The sequence below is a fragment of the Sciurus carolinensis genome, chromosome 6 (assembly GCF_902686445.1).
Source record: "Sciurus carolinensis chromosome 6, mSciCar1.2, whole genome shotgun sequence".
NCBI lineage: Eukaryota > Metazoa > Chordata > Mammalia > Rodentia > Sciuridae > Sciurus > Sciurus carolinensis.
In genome coordinates this window covers 66,480,422-66,501,895 of record NC_062218.1, presented here as the reverse complement: position 1 = coordinate 66,501,895, position 21,474 = coordinate 66,480,422, and the positions used below count along the sequence as shown (strand labels likewise).

Here is a 21,474-nt window from a genome sequence, read left to right as displayed (position 1 = left end):
CACTAGCCAACAAGGCTCCCAGGTGAAAAGTCAGGTCACGTCCCCCCTTACTCACAATGACAAAGAAGCCTCAAACAAGGTTGCCTTCCAAGATCGCAAAATAATTTTCAAATAAAAAGTTTTATTTTAACATTAACTTTAGGAAGCTCATTTTTTTCAAATTCACAGTGGGACATTTTAAAACAGAGGTGTGGTGGAGACATAAGTTCAGTGATATTCTTTGAAGGGCCCATTTGTGGCTAAAATTACCCCCATTATCACAAGCACATGGAAAGACAAGGAAGGGCTGGTGGGACCCCTGGGACCCAATGTTCTGGGCGGAGAGGACAACAGCAGCCCACGGAGGCAAGGCGGCTGTTACCAACTTCAAGGTCGGAGAGAATGAGTCCCCAACACCGGGAAGCTTAATTGTTTTGGTCTTTTTAAATCACAAAGGTAACATAACCAAATATAAACGTAGGCTAACTGAAATCACCAAACTGTCAAATTTACCACTTTCTAACCACCACAGTGAAAGAATTTGAAAAAGTGAAAACCCACCACAAATGAGCAAATAATGTAACTGCATCAAGAAATAGCAGCAGCATCTTGAATTTTAGTGAGCAGTGGTCTCGGGCCCCGAGGAGCTACAGGAAGACATAAAAATCAACCAGGGTAAAACTGGGCTAGTTTTACCTGCCATTTTTCCAAGTAGGTTTTCAGAGTAAGCCCTTCAAAAGCTAAGCCCTAAATTTTCCCCTCTCTCCTATGGTCATGATTTTTCCCATCTTTAGATTTAGAGATCAAAAGGTCAAAGCCCATCATAGCCTATGAGGCAAGATAGACGGGTTTATTCCTGTCTCTCCTTCCAAAAATACATGAACTTTGCAAACACAAATAAATGTCCAGTTCTTGTCTGGAGCTGCCACATTTCTTTATTTCTAAAAGGCTTTTGTAAAATGTAACATAACTTAGTAAGTGTTTAGGAAAAAAATTACCATGTCAATCAAACATACACAATAATTAAAAACAACATATTTCAGTGAAATGTTAAAATGTAAGAATTCTTAGCAATGAAAGATGATAATTTTAGGCATTTCTATTTTACACATAAAACTCATAATAACTATTACCCCTTAAGAAGAGTAAATTCTGAAAAAGCCTTCATAACCTAGTTTTATTTCCAGAAACTACTGTACTATATTTGGCCATATTTATTTCTGCATATTAGTTCACAGACTAGCTGGTACTTTCATTCAAGGAATTTGTGTTTTAGGTGGGGTTTTCAATCAGTTAGAAAACTACTTCAAAATTCAAGTAGTGTTCCTTAAAGAAAAGTCTCTAATTAAGGTGGAGAACTTGGGAAAACTACCCTTTTCGCAATGATTAAAAGGAAGACACTGGGGCTGGGGATGCAGCTCAGTGGTAGATGCATGCGTGGCATGCACAAGGCCCTGAGTTCAAGTCCAGCACCATATATAAATAAACAGGAAATTCTCGTTTCCCACTTTTCTGTTGGCTCCATTTGTTGGTAAGCACACCACCTACCCTGCCAGTTCACTCCCAAATGCCATTCAGATGTTCACTGCAGCACCGTGTGAAAGTGAAAGGTCATGATGTCCAAACAACCTAAGTACTCCACAGAAGGGGAATGCTATGGTGTCATTACAGATCGGGTTTTCAAGGGAATATTCACTGCCAAGTCAAATGCTCACAATATAATGTTCAGTAAAATGTCAGGACCTGAACTCTGTATACATGATCCCAATGATGACCCTTTTACAAATGTTTATTTATTATACACATTCACACAAAAATAAACAAGCACTTGAAGGAAATTCTCCAACAATTCAATATACAATTTTCTCTGAGAGACAGAATTTCAGGAAAGTTTGATATTCTTCTTTAATAATTCTCTTTTGACTCAAATTTTACACAATAAACATTGCTTTTATAGATGAAAAACTGCTTTTCAAAATTCTTTAAAGATAGCACTCTATATCAAAACGGAAGAACATGTGCAAGCCATGGACTTACCTGATTTCCCTTTCAGTATACACTTTAGACATTCTCTGTAAAGTCAAATTGCTTCTCCTTCACGTTTTGTTGTTGTTGTTGTTGTTTGTTTGTTTGTTTGTTTTGGTACTGGGGATTAAACCCAGGGGCACTCTACAGAGTTATATCCCCAACCCTTTTTATTTTTTTTATTTTGAGACAGGGTCTTGCTAAGTTGCTGAGGCTAGCCTCGAATTTGCAATCCTCCTGCCTTAACCTCCTGAGTTGCTGGAATTACAGGCACGCACCACCATACCCAGCACAAACTGTACTTTTAAAGCACAAATATCAATTTAGTCACATTTTCCTGAAAAAAATTACCTAGAATTCTTATATTAATACGTTTAGTAGATTTATTAACTAAGGGTCTACAAACCAGCAAGAATTTACATGACAAAGAAAAAAACCCTTTACTGATCTATCCTTTTATTCATTGATATTTTCCTATAGTTATTAGTAAAAAGTAATCTTTCAACATTTCTTTAAAAATTTAAAATCCACAAAATATTCTCCATAAAAATTACAAACTCAGATTCAAAAACATGCCTACAAACTAGGTAGGTGAGCTATCTTGTTCTCAAAGGGGACCATAAAATGAGAGAACACCCATGTATAGTAACCAAACTTTCAAATAGTTTGCCATTTAAATTATTTTCACTTAGCCAGGGGTGGTGACACACACCTGTAATCCCAGTAGCTCAGGAGGCTGAGGCAGGAGGATCTCTAGTTCAAAGCCAGCCTCAGCAAAAGTGAGACACTAAACAACTCAGTGAGACCCTATCTCTAAATAAAATACAAATTAGGGCTGTGGATATGGCTCAGTGGTTGAGTGTCCCCAAGTTCAATCCCTGATACCCCCAAAAAATGTTTTTCACTTAAATGAAAAAAAAATGCAATTTTTAAGTATTTAGGATAACATTTTTGTAGGATTTTATAGCTTACAAAAACACTTTTCACATAAATTATCTCAATATTTTCACTTTCTTTATGAGGTAGGTTGACTAAGCTTAAGAATCCACAGCTTATTAAAGGTGGATTTAGAATGGAACTTGGGAACTTGGTCTTGATATCCTGGGCTTTTGGTACTATACCATTCAACCAGATGCAACATCAGTGTGTCTTCAGAATGGTTAAGACAAAGGATAGGAGGACAAGTGAGAGAGAAGAAGGATGGTCTCAGCCCAAACTGCCATGCTGAAATTGGACTTAAACAATAATGTTTCTAGGAAGAAATTACCCCTGGCAATCTACAATCCTGGGATGTTACTGTTCAACCATTTGACTGCATGAGTCCAGACAGAAGGTAAAACTTGCCAGCAAAACCAATATAAGAGGCTACTTTGGCCCAGAACAGCAGGTCTGTGCACAGAAGGCCCAATCTCACATAATACATGCACGCTGATGGCACAGGTTGCAGGCATGAGCCTTCTTTCCCCAACATTCCAGGCAACAGCCTTCAGTGCTCTGGGACTAAGGAGACGAAATCTAGTTAGCCCTAGTGGCCAAAAATTGGTAGCATAAATCAAAGCAATGAGGACTTACACTGGCATTAAAATGTAAGAAAATTTCTGTTCAGAGGCAAGAGCTATATGGCACAGGCACGGTCTGAGATGGCAGATGTTTTAGTCAGCTTTTTCGCTGCTGCAACTGAAAGATCTGACCAGAACAACTGTAGAGGAGGAAAGGTTTATTGAGGGGCTGATGGTTTCAGAGGTCTCAATCCATAGACAGCAGGCCCCATTCCTCAGGGTTCAAGGTGAGGCAGGACATCATGGCAGAAGAGTGTGGCAGAGGGAAGCAGCTCACATGATGATCAGAGGCAGAGAGAGAAACTTCACTCTCCAGATACAAAATATACATCCCAGAGCCACGCCCCCAATGAACCACTTCCTCCAGCCACACCCCCTGCCTCTGGTTACCTCAGTTAATCCCATCAGGGATTAATTCACTGATTAGGTTAAGGCTGTGGCCCAATCATTTCTCCTCCAAACCTTCTTGCTTTGTCTGAGCTTTTGGAGGACACCTTACATTCAAACTGTCAGAAGGTTGTATCTTCCATATCTTCAGTACCAATGGTGCTGGGCAAACACCAAGAAAGAAGCCTGAGCTAGCTGTAAATCAAGAGGCACCAGAGAAAGGTAGTGGGTTCAGGCTGGGGGTGTAGATCAGTGGTAGAGCAGTTGCCTACCTGAGTTCAATCCCAGCACTGAAATAAAGGAAGGGGGAAAGGGAGAGGGTTTTTCAGAGACAGACACACTGACTACTGACTAGCATCCCACTCCCTGCCATGCCCCAACTATCAGGGTCTCAACACAGGACCCAGCACACAGGTATCACAGAGGTTTAAAACTAGCTCTAAGACATTCCTCAGGTCATATATTTCCTAGGCTAAGGATCAAGCTCAACAAATGCTAACTTACTAAATTTGATTCTATTAACCAGGTTTGCCATTTAGTAAAGGTTTGATCTGGGTGAATTACTAAGCCACTGTAATCTCAAAACCTTTCTGGAAAATCAACAAGGAAGAGTCATCTCAAGGTTATGAAGATTAAGTGAGATAATATTTGTAAAGCGCTTGGCTCAGTGTTAACCCAAATTAGCATTTAATTAACAATGACTTTTACAACAGTATAATAAAATACAATGTTCGCAAAAAACTAACAAGCTAGTGTTCTAAATGAAATTGTCTAATTTTATTTTACTAAGAAGAGCTGACTTATACCTGCAGAAAGATAATTGATTTTTTAGAAATTATTTTAGACATATATATTTTTAGTTGTTCATGGACCTTTATTTTATTCATTTATTTATATGCAGTGCTGAGAATCGAACCCAGTGCCTCACACATGCTAGGCAAGCGCTCTACCACTGAGTCACAACCCCAGCCCAAGATAATGGCTTTAAAATAAATATTCACCAACTAAAATAGATGATAGACAGATAGATATATAGCCAGTCGGTCATTATGATATGAGTTATGAGAAGTCTGTTTAAAAACAAAGTTTAAACTCATTGTGTGATGAATAAATGGGAATGGCAACTTGGTACCGTCAAAATGCACACCTTGCTGGACTGGAGGTGTAGCTCAGTGACTTGCCTAGCATGTGTGAAGCCCGGGATTGGATCTCCAGCATCACAGAAAAGAAAAAAATTATATATGTGGGGGGGGGTACATGTGTGTGTGTGCACCCTCACATGCTTTACCTATATACCTCACCACCTGTGAGAAACATGAAGGTAAACATCTATAAAAATAATTTTATGACTACAAAATTATACTTGTTTTATTTGGTTCAAATATGTAGTATCAAAGATGCTCAGAATTAAATTGATAAAATAAGGATTAGTGATTTTTCACTTCTTAGTAATTTTTGACTATTGAACTAAATATAATTAACATGTAAGTTTCCAGGGGGATAAAAAGATCATTTCTCCACTGCTCTGCAAGGAGTTTCACACATTGTTGGACTCAATATTAAAACTCATTGCTAAGTAGTAAATGGCCAAGTAGCTTGTTACAGAACAACCCCCCCGCCCCGTCCCCACCACACACACACACACACACACACACACACACACACACCAATTTCAAAGCTGGAAACAACACAAAAAAGTATCATTGAGTTAACAGCCAAGCCATGAAGAATAGATACCTGAGAGAAAGGAAGTAAACTACTGAGTCGACAATCTGGGAAGTGTTTCCCCTCGAGGCATTTGCCAACTTATAGGTGTACAAAGCCAAGAGGCTAAAAGCCAAGCAAAAAGTGCAGCTCAAACCAGCGCTGCACGTTCGGCACTCTTGTGGGGCGGAGGAGAGTAAGAAGGAAGAATTGTGTAAACATCTTAGAATTCCAGATAGGACACTGGAAAGACTATCCTTTAGAAATTGGAGCAAACTGGCAGTTGAGAAGCTCTCACAAAGCCCAACATGCAGCTGACAGCTCATTCCAGAATGGATTAATATGATATACCCCCACACTGAGGCCTGCAAGAAAGCACAAGTAAACCTTCTCTGGAGGAAAATAAAATCATCCAGGGTCTCAGACGACTTCTACTTTTCATACACAATGTCCAGCAATCAAAATTACAGGGCATACAATCAACATACAGGTTTGCTGCTGAGCCATTGTCAAAACTGACACAGAGACTTTGTGACTCTCTGTTCTGAAATTCCTATTTTAGGATGGTTCAAATTAGACACAAGATATATGAATGGGGGAGGGGCCAAATGTAGCTTGTCAAAAGAAAATGACAAATATTCAAGGATATAGGTGGCTTGGCTCCAATTTTACATTTTAAAAAAACAACATGCTGGGCATAGTGGCACATGCCAATAATGCCAGCTACTCGGGAGGCTGAGGCGGGAGAATTGCACACTTGAGGCCAGCCTGGGCAACTCAGCAGAAACAGTCCTCCCCACCCCCAAAAAAGTAGCAAGAGTCCCTTTGGGTGAATGCCCTATTCTGCTAGCAGAAGCAAAGCCACTGGCTCAAAGAGACTGGATTCCTGGAGGTTGGTTCCCTAAATGCCTGGGCCTGATTCACTGATGGTTAGACTAAGCTGAGACCAGAGGTGCTCCCTGGGGTGCTGCGGCTATTCCACCTCAGTGTCAGCCATGCCGAAGCAAAAGCAGACCCTGTTGTTCCATCCAGGGGACAGAACTCAGACTTTGGGGTAGCCGACAATTGGCATAGCTGTTTGGTCTGCCTCATGGAAAACTGCAGTCTGGCAGATTAAAAAGACCCTTCCCTGGCAATATAATCCCAGAAACAAATGATGGCTGCTAGCTGAACTGTCCAAAACACATATGTAGATGTCCCCAGTGAGGACTGATTTTTTGATGGGACTAAGTGAAATCAAGCTGTTGATCATTATGGCTCTCTTTCTGATGCAAAGGCCACCACTATATGACAGACTGGCAAAAAGCTGACCCATTCGTCTCACAATGGGAGAGGTCACACTGCAAGCAGTGTTACCCTCCTGCTCCTGGCAGATTGGCTACATCAGACCTTTGAACCCTCTCACATCTCTCAGGGCTGCCTCTCTACTGTGGATACATTACCAGGTCTACTGGTCATCTGTTTCCGGGCCATACCATTGTGGTCCTTGAAACTAATCTAAAAATAGACTGTCCTACTTTTGAGGAACCTCCATACTGATTTCCATAGCAGTTGTACTATTTAACAATCCCAGCAACACTGTAAAAGTATATCTTTTCCCCCACATCCTTCCTAGCATCCATTTCTATTTGTATCTTGATGGCTGTCATTCTAACTGGAATGAGATAAAAATCTCAGTGCAGTTTTGATTTGTTTCTCTAATTGCTAAAGATGTTGAACAATTTTTTAATGTATTTGTTGATCATTTGTATTTTTTCTTGTGAGAAGTATTTAGTTCATTTGCTCATTTATTGATTGGGTTATTTTGGGGGATGGTAAGTTTTTTAAGTTCTTTATATATTTTTAATATTAATCTTCTGTCAGAAGAGTAGCTAGCAAAGATTTTCTTCCATTCTCTTGGTTCTCTCTTTACATTCTTAATGGTTTCCTTCACTGTGCAGAAGCTTTTTAAATTTAATGCCATCCCATTTATTAATTCTGGGTATTATTTCCTAAGCTTTCGGGGTTCTATTGAAGAAGTTGTTGTCTGCACCTACATGTTAGAATATTGACCCTACATTTCCTTCTAGGAGTTGCAGAGTTTCTGGTTTAATTCCTAGGTCTTTGATCCATTTTGAGTTGACTTTTGTGCAGGGATAGAGAAGGATCTAATCTCATTCTTCTACATATGGATAACCAGTTTTCCCAGCACCATTTTAAATGCTGTCTTTTCTCCCACATGTGTTTCTGAGGACTTTGTTAAGGATCAGATGATTATCTCTGTGTCTTCTACTCTGTTCCCTTGGTCCATGTGTCTGTTTTTATGCCAGTACCATGCAGCTTTTGTTACTTCCGCTCTGTTATAGTTTGAGATCAAGTATTGTGATGCCTCCAAGTATTGTTGTTTTGGGGGTTTTTGTTTGTTTGGGGCTTTTTTGGTTTAGAATTGCTTTGGCTATTCTGGGTCAACTGTAAATTTACAAAAAAAAAAAAAAAAAAAACTGTTCCATCTAGAAAAAATGCAGAACTATTTTTTCTAATTCTGTGAAGAATGCCATTTTGGTATTTTGATGAGAATTACACTGTATATTGCATTTGGTGATATGGTCATTTTAACAGTATTGATTCTTCCTATCCAAATGTCTTCTTGTGTCTTCTTCAATGTCTTCAGTTTCTACAGTTTTCGTTGTAGAGGGCTTTCACCTCCTTGGTTAGATTTATTTCTAGGTTTTTTTTTTTTTTTTTTTTTGAGGTTATTATTAATGGAATTGTTTTTCTTCTCAGCAAGTTCATTATTGGTGAATAGGAAAACTATTGATTTTTGCATGTTGATTTTGTAACCTGCTGCCTTGCTGAATTTATTAGTTCTAGCAGTATTTTGGTGGAGCTTTTTGGATCTTCTAAGTATAGGATCATATTATCTGAAAACAGTGATAATTTGACTTCTTACTCTCCTATTTTTATCCCTTCTATTTCCTTCTCTTGCCTAATTTCTCTGGCTAGAACTTCTAATACTATATTAAATGGGAGTGGTGAGAGAGAACATCCTTGTCTTATTTAAGTGACTGTAATTCTCACATGCTGCTGGTAGGAGCATAAATTGATAGAACTATTTTAGAAAACTGTTCATCACTAATATTAAAACTGAAATGTCAGATAAAACATTCGGCCTTTGATTTTGAAGGGAGGGGAAGGGGTATGGGGGTAAGAAGAACAGTAGAGTGAAACAGGCATTATTACCTCATGTACATATATGACTGCATGACCGATGTGATCCTGCAATATGTACTATCAGAAAAATGAGAAATTATACTCCATGATGTATGATTTATCAAAATGCATAAATGCATTCTATCGTCATGTATAGCAAATTAGAACAAATTAAAAAAATTTAAAAACTGAAATATATATACATATACATACATATTCACATATCCATTGAAGAATTTCACTTCTGAGTGTGCATACTCAACAGAAAAGTATACATGTATGTACACCAAATGACTTATATACAAATTTTCACAGTACTATTTGTAATAGCTCCATATTAGGGACAACCCAAACGTTCATCAACAGTAGAACAGATAAAGAGAGTGTTGTATAATCATCGAGCAGAAGACAAAGAAATGTAAAGGAATGAACTGCAACATCCAACAACATGGATGAACCTTGTTGAGAGAAAGAAGCCTGACACAGAACAATGACTGCATGGGTCTGTGTATATGAAGTTCAAAACCAGGCAAAAGCAATTGATGGTGTCCCAAGGAAGGATGGTGGCTACCCCTGAGGTTAGATTCTGGAGGGCTGATCACAAAAATTTATTGACTTTGTGAAAATGCATCAAGTATCACACTTGTGATTTATGTACTTTTCTGTATGTATGCTACACTTGGAAAAAGGAGTTTTGTTTTTAATTTATTTTAAAATAACAGTATTTAAATAATTTTCAAAATATTAAAAAGTAAAGAATAATTACCAACATGACCCTTGGACAGTAAAGAAGACACTACATGACCAGAGGACAGCGTAAAATTGGTACTAAAAGGAGACTGCAGTTTAACCTGATGAACGAATATTAGATTGGTGAAAATAAAATTACTAGCTAGATGAATGCACTAGAGGTGTCAATACTTATGTCTATCAAACCCACCAAACTTTTCCATGAAACTCCCTCATCCACAGCCCTGGCTGCCTCACAGTTATTTCACAGATTGGTGAGAGGCCAGTGATTTTTGTCTGACCTCAAAATATAAACTGAACAATCAGATTCTCTCACACAAGAATATGAGACTGACTAAACAGAGTGAATAAAACTGCAATGGTAAAAGTGAATGGTAAAAACTGAATTTTTTTTTTTTTTTTTTTTTTTTTTAAGAAGCAGGGTAAAGGGACCACAACATTGAATCAGTACCGTGGCAGGTAGGGCAACCTGAAGTCTGGGGAAGCAGAAGCTATGAGGACACAGAAACAGTGGAAATTAATAAGCATCAATACACTGAAAAACGTATCAGCCAGTTGCACCACCCAAAGAAGAGCAAGTCCCTATAAAGATAGAGAACCACTCGTCCTTAGACTACCTTACAACAGTCCCACTGTCCCCCCACACTCAGATGTGATCTTTCTTTAAGACAACTTCAGTTCATCTCTCTCTTGCCATCAAAAGGGCAGAAGGCAATCCATCATATACCAGCACCAATTAACCCTAGAAAGTGTGCCAATACTAGAAAAAATGAACTCCATGCTTGATAAATGAAGCCTTAACAATTGCCTTAAAATAACATTGACTAGCTGTCGGGCCTCAGGATTGATTCTGAAAAATGAACAAGACATTGGTTTACAGATGACGACCTCACTGTTGCAAAGCCATGCAAAGTACTGAGTGAGAAGCAGCATCCACAGCATCAGTGGCGGAAACTCATTCTTGACTATAAATGAAAGAAACTGGAAGAGTCTGGAATGAACTTCAATAAAGAAAAGAGATCCTTCAATGAGAGCTCAACAATCTAATATCCCTGTAGAATGAGGTCAAATTATGAAAAATCCTTTCACTGTGATACTGGTGCAACAACTGATTTCTCCCTTTCTTTTCTTTTGGATTTAACACACCTGAATTTATTGGAAAGCTAACTCCACCACTTTATATCTTCACAACTGTCTTTGGTTTGTTCCTTTATTATAGCATCAAAGAAACAAAAAGATGACTGCCATTATGATAACACTCATTATAACAGAAACACATTACAAACTCTTTCTAAGAGAGTTCTTTTCAGAGCTACCTACATCTAGTGCAATCTTCAATGCTAAACGAGAGCTATGCCAAAGAAGAAAAGGATTTTTTTTTTTTAATGTACAAGTGGAATAACACAATATCTGGGACTGGCCTTAAGGTAATCTGGGTAGGGGGGGAGTGCATGTGAAGGGAAACAGATATAATAAAAAATGGCAGAAAGCTGAAGAGTCTTGAAGCTAAATGATAGCATTCTGTAAACTATTCTATTTTGTATGTGTTAAAGCATTTTTTGAAGTGGAAGGGTGGGAAAAACTTCCTACATTTTCTTAATAATGAAAGCAAAAAGATGAAAATCAGAGAATTATATTGGAAAGGAAGTAACAAAAACGCTAGCGGGCGAACGTGCTGACTGCTCCCCTTGTGCCAGGCTCTTTGCTAAGAGCACGGCCTGGATTACCGCCCACAAGCCTCACAACCACCCAGTGAGGTCAGTGTGGTCATGATCCCCATCTCCCAGACCGGGAAACAGGATAAGAAGAAGAAATTGTTCAAGATTGTGTTTCCTGTAAGTAGTGGAACCAAACTACACAGTTTTACTGAAAACTACACAGTTTTACTGAAAACTACAGTTTAACTCCTGAACCGAACCTCCACCTCACCTGGAAACTGGTATCCTTGAAGGTAAAAAGAAAGCAAATTCATGTTGGATAAAGCAAATGCCAAGTCCTATGAATCATTGGCATTGTCTCGTCAAAACTACTTCTGTCGTGAGTGACAATGTTGGATAAAGGGAGTTAGACCAAGTTATCACCTCCCTGTTCCTCCATTGCTAACCCCAGGAAAGCCACATGCTTTCAAGCAGGCGTCTGTTTGAAAGGACTAACCCCACTGTTCTCATTAGTCACAAGAATGGCATGGGCTCATAAACACGGTTCAGGAAATGATTCAGGCATTGTCTAAATTAAATCAGACACTGACAGAATAAAACATTTCAGGAACCTGAAAATAATGCTAAGTACCAGCAACTAGAGTCCCTCACATCCCTGCTGTATGATTATCACAGGTCTCAGCAAAGTCATGTCGTAAGTATAGGAAGAGGGAAACAAACACGGCCTATGTTTTCTAAAATGAAGTACAAAGTAAATTTTATTTTTAAGCATAGATCATAGTACCTCATTTTATTCGTATCTTCTCATATCTTATGAGAATTATAGTTCTCTTTAATTTGCTCTGATGCTGTAAATTGTTCTTGTATACCTCCCCAACTTTTTTTTTTTTTTTTTTTTTTTTTTTTTTTTTTTTGGTACTGGGGATTGAACTCAGGGACCCTTAGCCACTGAGCCCTTTTTACATTTTATTTTGAGACAGGGTCTTACCAAGATGTTTAGGGCCTTGCTAAATTGCTGAGGCTGGCTTTGAACTTGTGATCCTCCTGCTTCAGCCTCCCAAGCCACTGGGATTACAGACATGTGCCACTGCACCCCACTAGACCTCTCCAACTTTCTTTATTGTTTCTTCATTCATAGTTCATAAACAACACCAGCAAAAAATAGCATATTAGTTAAATAAATACATAGAAACTCAAATTTGGGGGCTTTTTTCTGCCTTTTTGTTAAAACTATATTTGGAGTATTCTGCAGTCACTGTGAGGAGTTTCAGGGAAAATTATTTGAGCCTTTATTTTTCATTGAATCATAAGCTTTTCAAGTGCCAGTAAAAAGGAAAACTATGAGAACATGTGCTTTCTGCATCTCTGTTCCATCTACTGATGCCAATATTTTCTGCAAAAACAAGGAAAAAAAACAACTGCTACTGTTCTTTTTTTTTTTTTTTTTTCCCTAAATATACATTGCAATCATATTTTAACTCCTTGGGCAAAAATAGTAACATATACCCTTTGGTGGAGCCCAATTAATATATTTTAACTCAATCAGCTAAAATTCAAATATTACAATGACAGAAATGTAATGAATAATCTGGAAGACTGGTGAGTTTTTAGAATAAGAGCCAAATATTACAAAATAGCCCAACATTTCTCACAGTGCTATGTCCATACCTAACAAACATTATTTCTAGTTTCATTTACTAAGATTTTACTACACAGTCATATGTTACTGAGAAATGCATCAGTCAGTGAATTCATTAAGTGCATATCATGGTGTGCTTACCCAAACCTAGATGGTACAGCCCACTGCATACCTACGCCATGTGCTACAGCTGCTGTGGGGTCTGCAGTCCATCATTGACGCAAGTGTCTTTATGCAGTGCATGGCTACTTACAGCCTTTATTTAAGGTAAACAAATTTCAGAGAAGAATTTATACTTCTATAATTAATATAACAGAATCATTACACATCCTTAGTCCTGAAAACCAAAGCTCCCTAAACTATAGACAGATTGGATTTGTAATTCACATCTTGCAATGTCAATGTACAAAGAAAATCTGAAAATCCCCAACATATATAACTGTATAAGTGGTTTGATATTCAATGATTGAAAGTAAAAATCTTTATAAACAAAACTCTCTCTCACACACACACATCCCTTTCTTTTAGGATAAATAAGCAGGCATAAAAACACCAAGTAACTTTAAAGTTGTGAAAATTAGGATTTAAGACCCAAGTAAATCCATTTGCCAATTTGATTTTATCACAAAATAATCTTGAAGATTTAAGATCTCCTCTTCTACAAAATTTACATTATATTGACTACAGTAGGTATTTTTAAGCAGTATTGGACAATGTGGATAAAATCAACTCAAAAATATAATCTGTATTATATAGACAGCAATATAATTGAATAATGTTTTTTTAATTTTTAACTTAAAAATTTATAACAAACTACTAACATTTTCTTGCTAACAACAGAAATATTTGGCCATCATACATACTTTAGGTTTATTATCCATTGTAAGGTCTCTATTATTTAATTCCAAAAGAATGAAAAAAAAAGTTATCATACATATTTTCCACCACTCTAATAGTGCACTCAATTTTTCTCTGAAGTTTGAAATAGTTGTTACTTAATAAAACCCACAGAAAAAATAGCTATCACAAGAAAAATACAGTTTTGAGACTATCACATCAAACATGGATTTTTCCTATATCAAAGTCCCAACAATAAATACAATAATCTGGAAACGGTAAGATCTGGTGTATTCAAAATTAAAATAACTAAATTTTACTAATCGATGAATTTCTTTTCCTTGCTTAACTTTAATGGAGGAACAAAGTTTAAGTAATAAGTCATTTCTGTTCTCCAGACTGTATTTTTAAACATCTTATATGACCTAGCATATAAATTTATTCCATTTTCCTTTATTTGTGTTCAATAAGCATGAATTTGTTTATTAAACATCAATTAAACAACATGAACAAGAATGAAAATCCACCATCCACACTCTATCCCCTGCAAATATTTCAGGGTTTGCAGGTCACTCTGCCTAATTCAAAAAAATGATTAAAATTCTTTTCTTAAATCAATATGCTTAATTCATCACAAATACGACAAGCATCTACAGTACATACTTGCAGAGCTAAGGAGACACCCTACACGCACCAAACAAGGGCAGTCAGGCTATAGGACCCTTAACATTACTAAGAAAAGAAGAAAACAGGCCTTGTTGCTGTACATATCTCTTGCTAGCAGGCAAGACAGACAACTACTTAAACAGACCAGACTAACTGGGATGTGTACTTTTACACCAAGTACAAGTATCTGCAAAGTTCTAACATTGAAGTAAAGGAATCCCCAATGAAATTGTTTGTGTAAAAATAAATCCCAGGGGGAGGGAGGAGGGAAAGGAAGGGAGAAGTACTGGGGACTGGAATGGGGAAAACTATATTATATGCATTTATGAATATGTCCAAATGAACCCATCTGTTATATATAACTACAATGACTAAAATTTTTTTTTAAAAATTCAAGTAAGTCAAATTTTTCTTTGAGCATGTATTGGTCTGCAGTTGTATTTCTCAAGAATTAACAATAGTCATTTAAATAGTTTTTAAAGGGCAATATAAATTAACAAAATAGCAATTCACATATTACACTCCCAACTCCCAGCTCATCCAGATTTTCCATTTCTTTAAGATCAGTGGATTTAAATGTAGTCCCTAGCAAGGCACTCTATGACATATTTATTCTTCATATCTGGAATTGGACTTTAATCAGTTACCTAATTAACTCATTGAGCTTCAATGTAAACATAGGTAAAAAATAAAAATGATGATGATGATGATGACAATGACCTCTGAGAGCTAAATCGAAGTTCAAGTTAGATGAGGTGATGGAGGACAACATTTCAAGCACAAAGTCAAGCATACAGAAGGTACTTAAGAAATGTACGTTCCCTTTCTCCTTAAACACCCTTACTATAATGAGAGGGAAGATTTTCATTTCCCATTAAATGGAGCTTTCTTAGGAAGAAGTCACCCAGACACATTTTGGAGAAAAGAAACACCATTTTGGAGAAAAGGAACCACTTAGATAAACAAATTCATTGTGATTATATCATCATTACTATGCCAAAGAAGTAGCCACTGTGTAAGGCTGATAAGAGAGCCTAGTAATCTGCCAAGGACTCAAGAGGGAAATCTTGAAACACTAGGAAATGCATGAAGCAGTGAAAATATTCTTTCAACCTGGGCATATTTGGAAAGTGACAAATACCTTTCATTTTTTGTTTGTTTGTTGTTGTTTTAGTTTTTGTTTTCCCATGACGCTGGCAACGGTTTTAGACAAAGAGCTAAAAAGAAAAAGAAAAACTCATGGCCAACTAACTTACTTTGAATCATTATCTAGATGAAGCAAATTAATGGGTGTTTTCTTGTAACTACCATAAAAACATAATTAATTAGAATTCTTAAATTAGAATTTAAACTCTTAAGAATGTTTAGAGATAATATATACCAAGTATTACATCAACTATTGTAACTGTTGAAGACACTGAATAAATATGTCCCCATCCATTGGAAAAGATAGAATGTACCGCAGTTGACACACATCTGCAATACCAGCTAAGGAAGCTAAGGTAAGAAGATTTTAAGTTTGAGGCTAGCCTGGGAAATTCAGAGAGATCCTATCTGAAAATAAAACATAAAAAGGGCTATGGATGGGACTGGGGTTGTAGCTGAGTGGTTGAGGGCTTGCCTGGCACGTGTGAGGCACTAGGTTCCATCCTCAGCACCACATATAAATAAATAAAATAAAAGGTATTATGTACGCCTACAATTAAAATTTTAAAAAAAGAGCTGTGAATGTAGTTCAGTGGTAGAGTACACAGGTTCAATTTTCAGTACTACAAAAGAAAAAATCAGAACATCTCTGTCAATGATGTTACTCTAGGTCTGCATATCTGCTGACCTGATTTTTCGGAATGTCCATTTCAGTCACCTGCTTGTCCTTAGCTTCTCAGATGCACTGTTTATTACAGACTCCCATAATCTTTAAATCTGTGAAAATGCCTTTCACATCCCCCACAGGCAAAAAGCTCACACCATTGATTTGAACCTTGGAAACAGAAACTGCCAACATTGGAAAGCAGTTTAAAAATCATGTTATCCAAACCCTTAACTTTCACATACATAGAGATTTGGGGGGTAGGGGGGAGTCAGAGGGGAAACATTAAGATATTTGCCTAAAACAGTCACAAGGCAACATAGTGGAGGAAAACTACTGTCTCTTGAAGTCCTGTTTCAACTACAGTTATAAGGTTGAGGATAGAATTCACAGAAAGCTCCAGAAGCATATGTGGAGAAATGACCTTGAGATCACATCTTCCCTCAAGCTCACCAGTTACTCAGGTCCATCATGCTTCAGAGTTTGAGAGGATTGGAGCATAACAGAAACACAATGAACCAAAAGAGAACCAATTGCATAAACGGTAGATTTAATGCGATGTCTCTCCTTCTCTCTTATTTCCACAACACTGTCTTCTCAATTCTTCAAACACACCCGTATAGGCAGTGTCCAGGAAAAGCGTTAGTCTGCTGGGCTAACCCAAGTCAGCAAAGCATGTCTAACACAAGACAAAATTTAAGAGACTTCCTAATCCTACTTCGAATCTATTCTGGAATGTTGGCTTCTCTACATCTCAGTTTTCTGCACAAATCCTAAAGGTTCTAATTACTAACTTCTCAAAGATGCATAAAATGACTAAGAAATGCTCATAACTCCTATGATTATAAACAGAGAAAAAACTTCTCATAAGACTTTTTTAGGACTTTCACTTGAAAGTGGCATGAAAGTCAAACTATTTGAGGTTTCCATTTCTTTATTAAAGTCTGACTTAAAAAAAAAAACTGTCCTGAAGATAAGAGCTCAAATATTTTCCAAGTAGAAAAATACTGGTTTTCATATAATGATAACAGGTCAGACAGCTATATAGGTTGTAACAAGTAACAGCTCCCCACCCATAGCTAAAAACAACAAAAAGGGAGAGAGAAAGAGAGAGAAGAAAAGAAAAAAAAGATCACTCATAATATTAGTAATAAATGCAATGAAAATTAATTCATTGATATATATTCAGAGTAAAGTACGTTATTTTAGTTTTAGATGTAATAACTTTAAAAACCTGTTTGTTCTGGTTCCATGGGGCCTTGGAATACATGACCTAAAAAACAGAATCTCATCAATAGAAAAAAAATCTGTTTCCTCAAAAACTTCTTCTAATTTAAATTCTAAAATGCACAACTTGAATTTTTTTATTCCCAGTGTTTATATCTACCAAGTTGGAAATCAGTTTTTCAAATGACTCAACACACCCCCAACAACCAAAGGACGCATCTTTAAAATTTCAGATTTACAAGTGTTATCACAAGTTTAATCAGTTAAGTTCATTAATGATTTATAGTGACACCAAAGTGGAAAAAAATGAAACTTCTGAATGATATAGTTTTAACTCCTTTTCATTTTACACGTTGTTTTATGAGACCCAAGAAGTCAGGTAGGTATCTTATGTATTATTTCATGGCGAGGGCCTCCCACAGCCTCTGTGGTCTGCAGCAGATGCAGTTTGGTCTGACTTGCATGGAAAATTCAGCTTCGAAATATTTTTATTCAACAGCTAAGACAATCAGTCTCCCCCACCCCTACCCACAAGGTTTGGATCTATAAACGAAGTGAGAACATTTTGGAGCACAAAATCAGTCTGCTTTTACTTTAATACCCAAATGGTGATTGAAAAAATATTTTCTGTATTTGCAGAAATGGGGGGGGGCAGAGGTTACAAAATCTAGAAGGTCCCTCCTCCCCGCCCTTGAGCACACAACAAAACTTATAAAATTGTGACCCAGAATTAAAGCTCGCACTCAATTCAAAGCATTTATTTAAAGGTATGGAAACATTCTTTTTAAATGCCCACATTTTGAAACACAGCAAGAATGTGGCAGACCAAATATTAACCCTAAGAAGAATGGATACACATTTACCTTCATAATTGACCCCAGCAGGTGAAATGTTTAGCAAAGTAAACTGACCTAAACCACGAAGACTGACGGAAAATGACGAATGGTGCCTGTTGGTTTTGAGAATACCGTTTGTTCCCAGCCCAGACAGCGGTCAACCCTCCGCAGGTAAAGAAATCTACACGCGCCAGAGGGTAAGGGAGAACCCAAACTTTCCCAAATAAGTTAGCTGGGTCTTGCCAATCTAAATCCAACAGGTGTCAAAACACGTCACCACACAAAATCCTTCCGAACAAGCTCTAGAGAAGCACCGGGTGGTTAGCAGAGAAACTGAAACGATCCGACCTCTGTCAGGATTGGGAAAAAGCCGGATCCCTATTCCATCTGATCACTTGGTGGTGGGGTGGGAGAGATGGAGATGGGAGAATCCCTAGATGCAGGTGGGGAGACGCCAGGAGATGTCCTGCCACTGACCCTGCAGGGGGATCTCGGAGCACCATCCTGAGGTCTTTTAAGAACCCCTCCCCACCCCCAAGCCCCCCACACACGTATACCCACTTCCCTAGGGTTAGAACAGCAAGGGAGTGCTGAGGCTACAGGCTGGGAGACCGAAGGGAGGGCGTGCGGTACCTGCTTGTCCAGAGTGTCCCGGGCGCCTCCCGGTCCGGCGCTGGCCCTGGGTGGCGCGGGTGTCCGTTCGCAGCTACAGCCCTCCAGGAGGTACATGCCCGCCGGGCGGCCACTCTGCTCGCCCTCGAAGTAGAAGAGCACATTTTGGTAAAGAGCAAACCACTTCTCATGCCAGCGGCTCGCCTCCGCCGCCTTCTTGCTCAAGAAACCGCGCTTGGTTCCCTCCTTGCGCGCAAGGAAGGCCAGGTACAGGGCGTGCCCCTCGTTGTAGCGCACGCTCTTCTGCATGGTGAGGACGCGGGGGACGTTCGGGTGGCCTCCCGCCTCACCCCAGCCTCACAGCCATCGCTCGGCAGTCTCCCCCGAGGGCACGCTCGCTCTGGTGCAGCTGGCGTAGGGCGCCCCCTTTCCGGACACAGAGCGCAGGGCACGGTGCCCGCCTCCGGGGCGCGGCGGCGCGCGGGTCCAAGGGGCGCAGAGCAGGGTCCGGGACACGTTCTCCGCCCAGACCGCCGCCCTCCCCGCCGAACGAAACTCGCGAAGCCCGGAGACGCCCGGGTGAGGAGCGGCGCTCCCAGGGCGCCGGAGCCCGCAGCCGCTTCGCGCAAAGTTGCGGGAGCCGAGCTCCCGCTGCGGGCTGGGCGGCGCGATGCGCGGCAGCCGAGAAGGACTGTCCTCGGGCAACGCGCTCCGGGAGACAGAAGGTAAAACGTCACGTGGGAGATCAGCTGTAATCGGCTTGGAGACCGATTTAAAGGGCAAAGTCGGCGCAGCGGCGCGGTGGCGGCGGCACAGCGCGGTCACCCCAGTGTGGGTCCTTCCCTTGCCTGGCCCCGTCCGCGGCCTCTGCCCCAGCGCCGCCAGAATGGGGCAGAAAGCGGCAAGGTGAGGGCACCAGAAGTCACCACACACCGGCTCACACGCACAAGGCGTGAGCGGACACACAAAAAATACACTTACATACACACAAGTACATACAAAGCGCACACTCAGACCAATACATTCACACAAACACAGTGCGCACATACAAGTACCCACATACAAACGCTCACTCATGCACGGGTAAATATACACATGCGCACACTTAAAACCTACATTTGCACAAATACACATTTACACAATGGTCACACTCATACAAACAAGAATACACACAAATACACATATAGACAGTTTCACCCACAGTGTACACTTCTTCTCACTAGAGTATAAATACACACTTATGCGGGTAACGACACACATGCACACACTGAGATGCTCACTCAAACACACAAACTCACACAATATATACTCATAGGCACATTTACGATCATACACATTAGCATAAACAACACACAGGTATAAACCTATTCACAAACAATACAAGCACCTTGTCATACACACACTCACACAAGTAATCATAAACACATATGCAATGGAAACATACACACATTCACATACAAACAAATGCACAACACATTCACCCTAAAACTCTTATACACACTCACTCACATAACAAATACAAATTCACCCAAATCATAAATTTACTACTAGTACACCACATGCCCACACTCACACCCACAGGTATGTTCTGGTGGCAGTGGGAGTCACAAGGTGGCTTTTTATAAATGGCATCTTGGACTTTTCTGCTTGTACCTGCACTGTAGTATTTTAAGTGAACAGTGAACGTTAATGAGAGAAGCCCAGTGTTCCCAAAAGTCATCAGATATGTCAGTTCCTTTTGGACACATTGGTCCTGTTATTTCACAGGATTAAGATAGAAGAAACTAAATTTTAAGTGTGGAGTTTTCAAACAGGAAAAAATACTCAACAAGGGAGGCATTACTAACTGTCCAGAGCAGACTCCATCTCCAGAAACCAAGCTGTCAGGCCCAGTGAATACTAGGACAGGAATTCATTTGATTAACAAATTTCACAGCTATAACTAGAGAACCAAGGGCACCCCACCCCCACCATACTATGTAAGTGGAAAAGAAATGTTGTGTCAACAGCTTGGAGAGAAAGCTAGTTACAACCTCAGGGAGGGTCTGGTGTTTGATTCTGCTATTCACTTTTTATTCCCCTTAGTCACTTACCATTAAAACAGTTTGCCATAAAGTGTTTATTTTTAAAGTAAACTATAATAAAATGCTTTTCTGGGCAGTGACCCTGTGACAGTACACCTGTCTTGTCCCTCCAGTTGTGTGTTCATAAATTGGTAGCCGCAGGGTTCTGCCTGTTCTGTGAAGGCTGCCTTTGCAGAATATTTTAACTCTGCCTCACTGAGCAGCTGAGTGGTTTTTGCATCTTACTGTCAAAAAAACTTTCACTATTAAAAACTGTATAATAGGAAAATTGCCATTTTGAAATAACTGTGGGGGAACAGTGGTCACTCCCTTTACATAATTTTACATATCTAAAGGACAGTGCTGTGCCGGCTTGGGTTTAACCCAGCTGGGATCTGACATTGATTGTTCTGTGGAAGAGAGACAAGTACAGACTGCACAATGTTTTGAGCCAATTGCAGGGGAGATGGTAATGTCTGGGTGGGGGGGCGGCTTTTGTCTCCTTCTCCCGGGTCCATTCGCAGTTCTGAGAA

At 39.2% G+C, this 21,474-nt stretch overlaps 1 protein-coding gene across 2 annotated transcripts in view; it reads right to left on the bottom strand.

Moving 5' to 3' along the window:
- Rasgrf2 (Ras protein specific guanine nucleotide releasing factor 2) overlaps positions 1–19,492 on the bottom strand; it is a 237,870-nt gene extending 218,378 nt beyond the window's left edge. For both annotated transcript variants that reach the window (XM_047556829.1, XM_047556830.1), the window contains exon 1: positions 18,900–19,492. In XM_047556829.1, the coding sequence (XP_047412785.1) occupies positions 18,900–19,187 (288 nt within the window). In that variant the 5' untranslated portion in view covers positions 19,188–19,492. The remainder of the gene's footprint in view (positions 1–18,899) is intronic.
- Between the last annotated feature and the right edge of the window lie 1,982 nt (positions 19,493–21,474).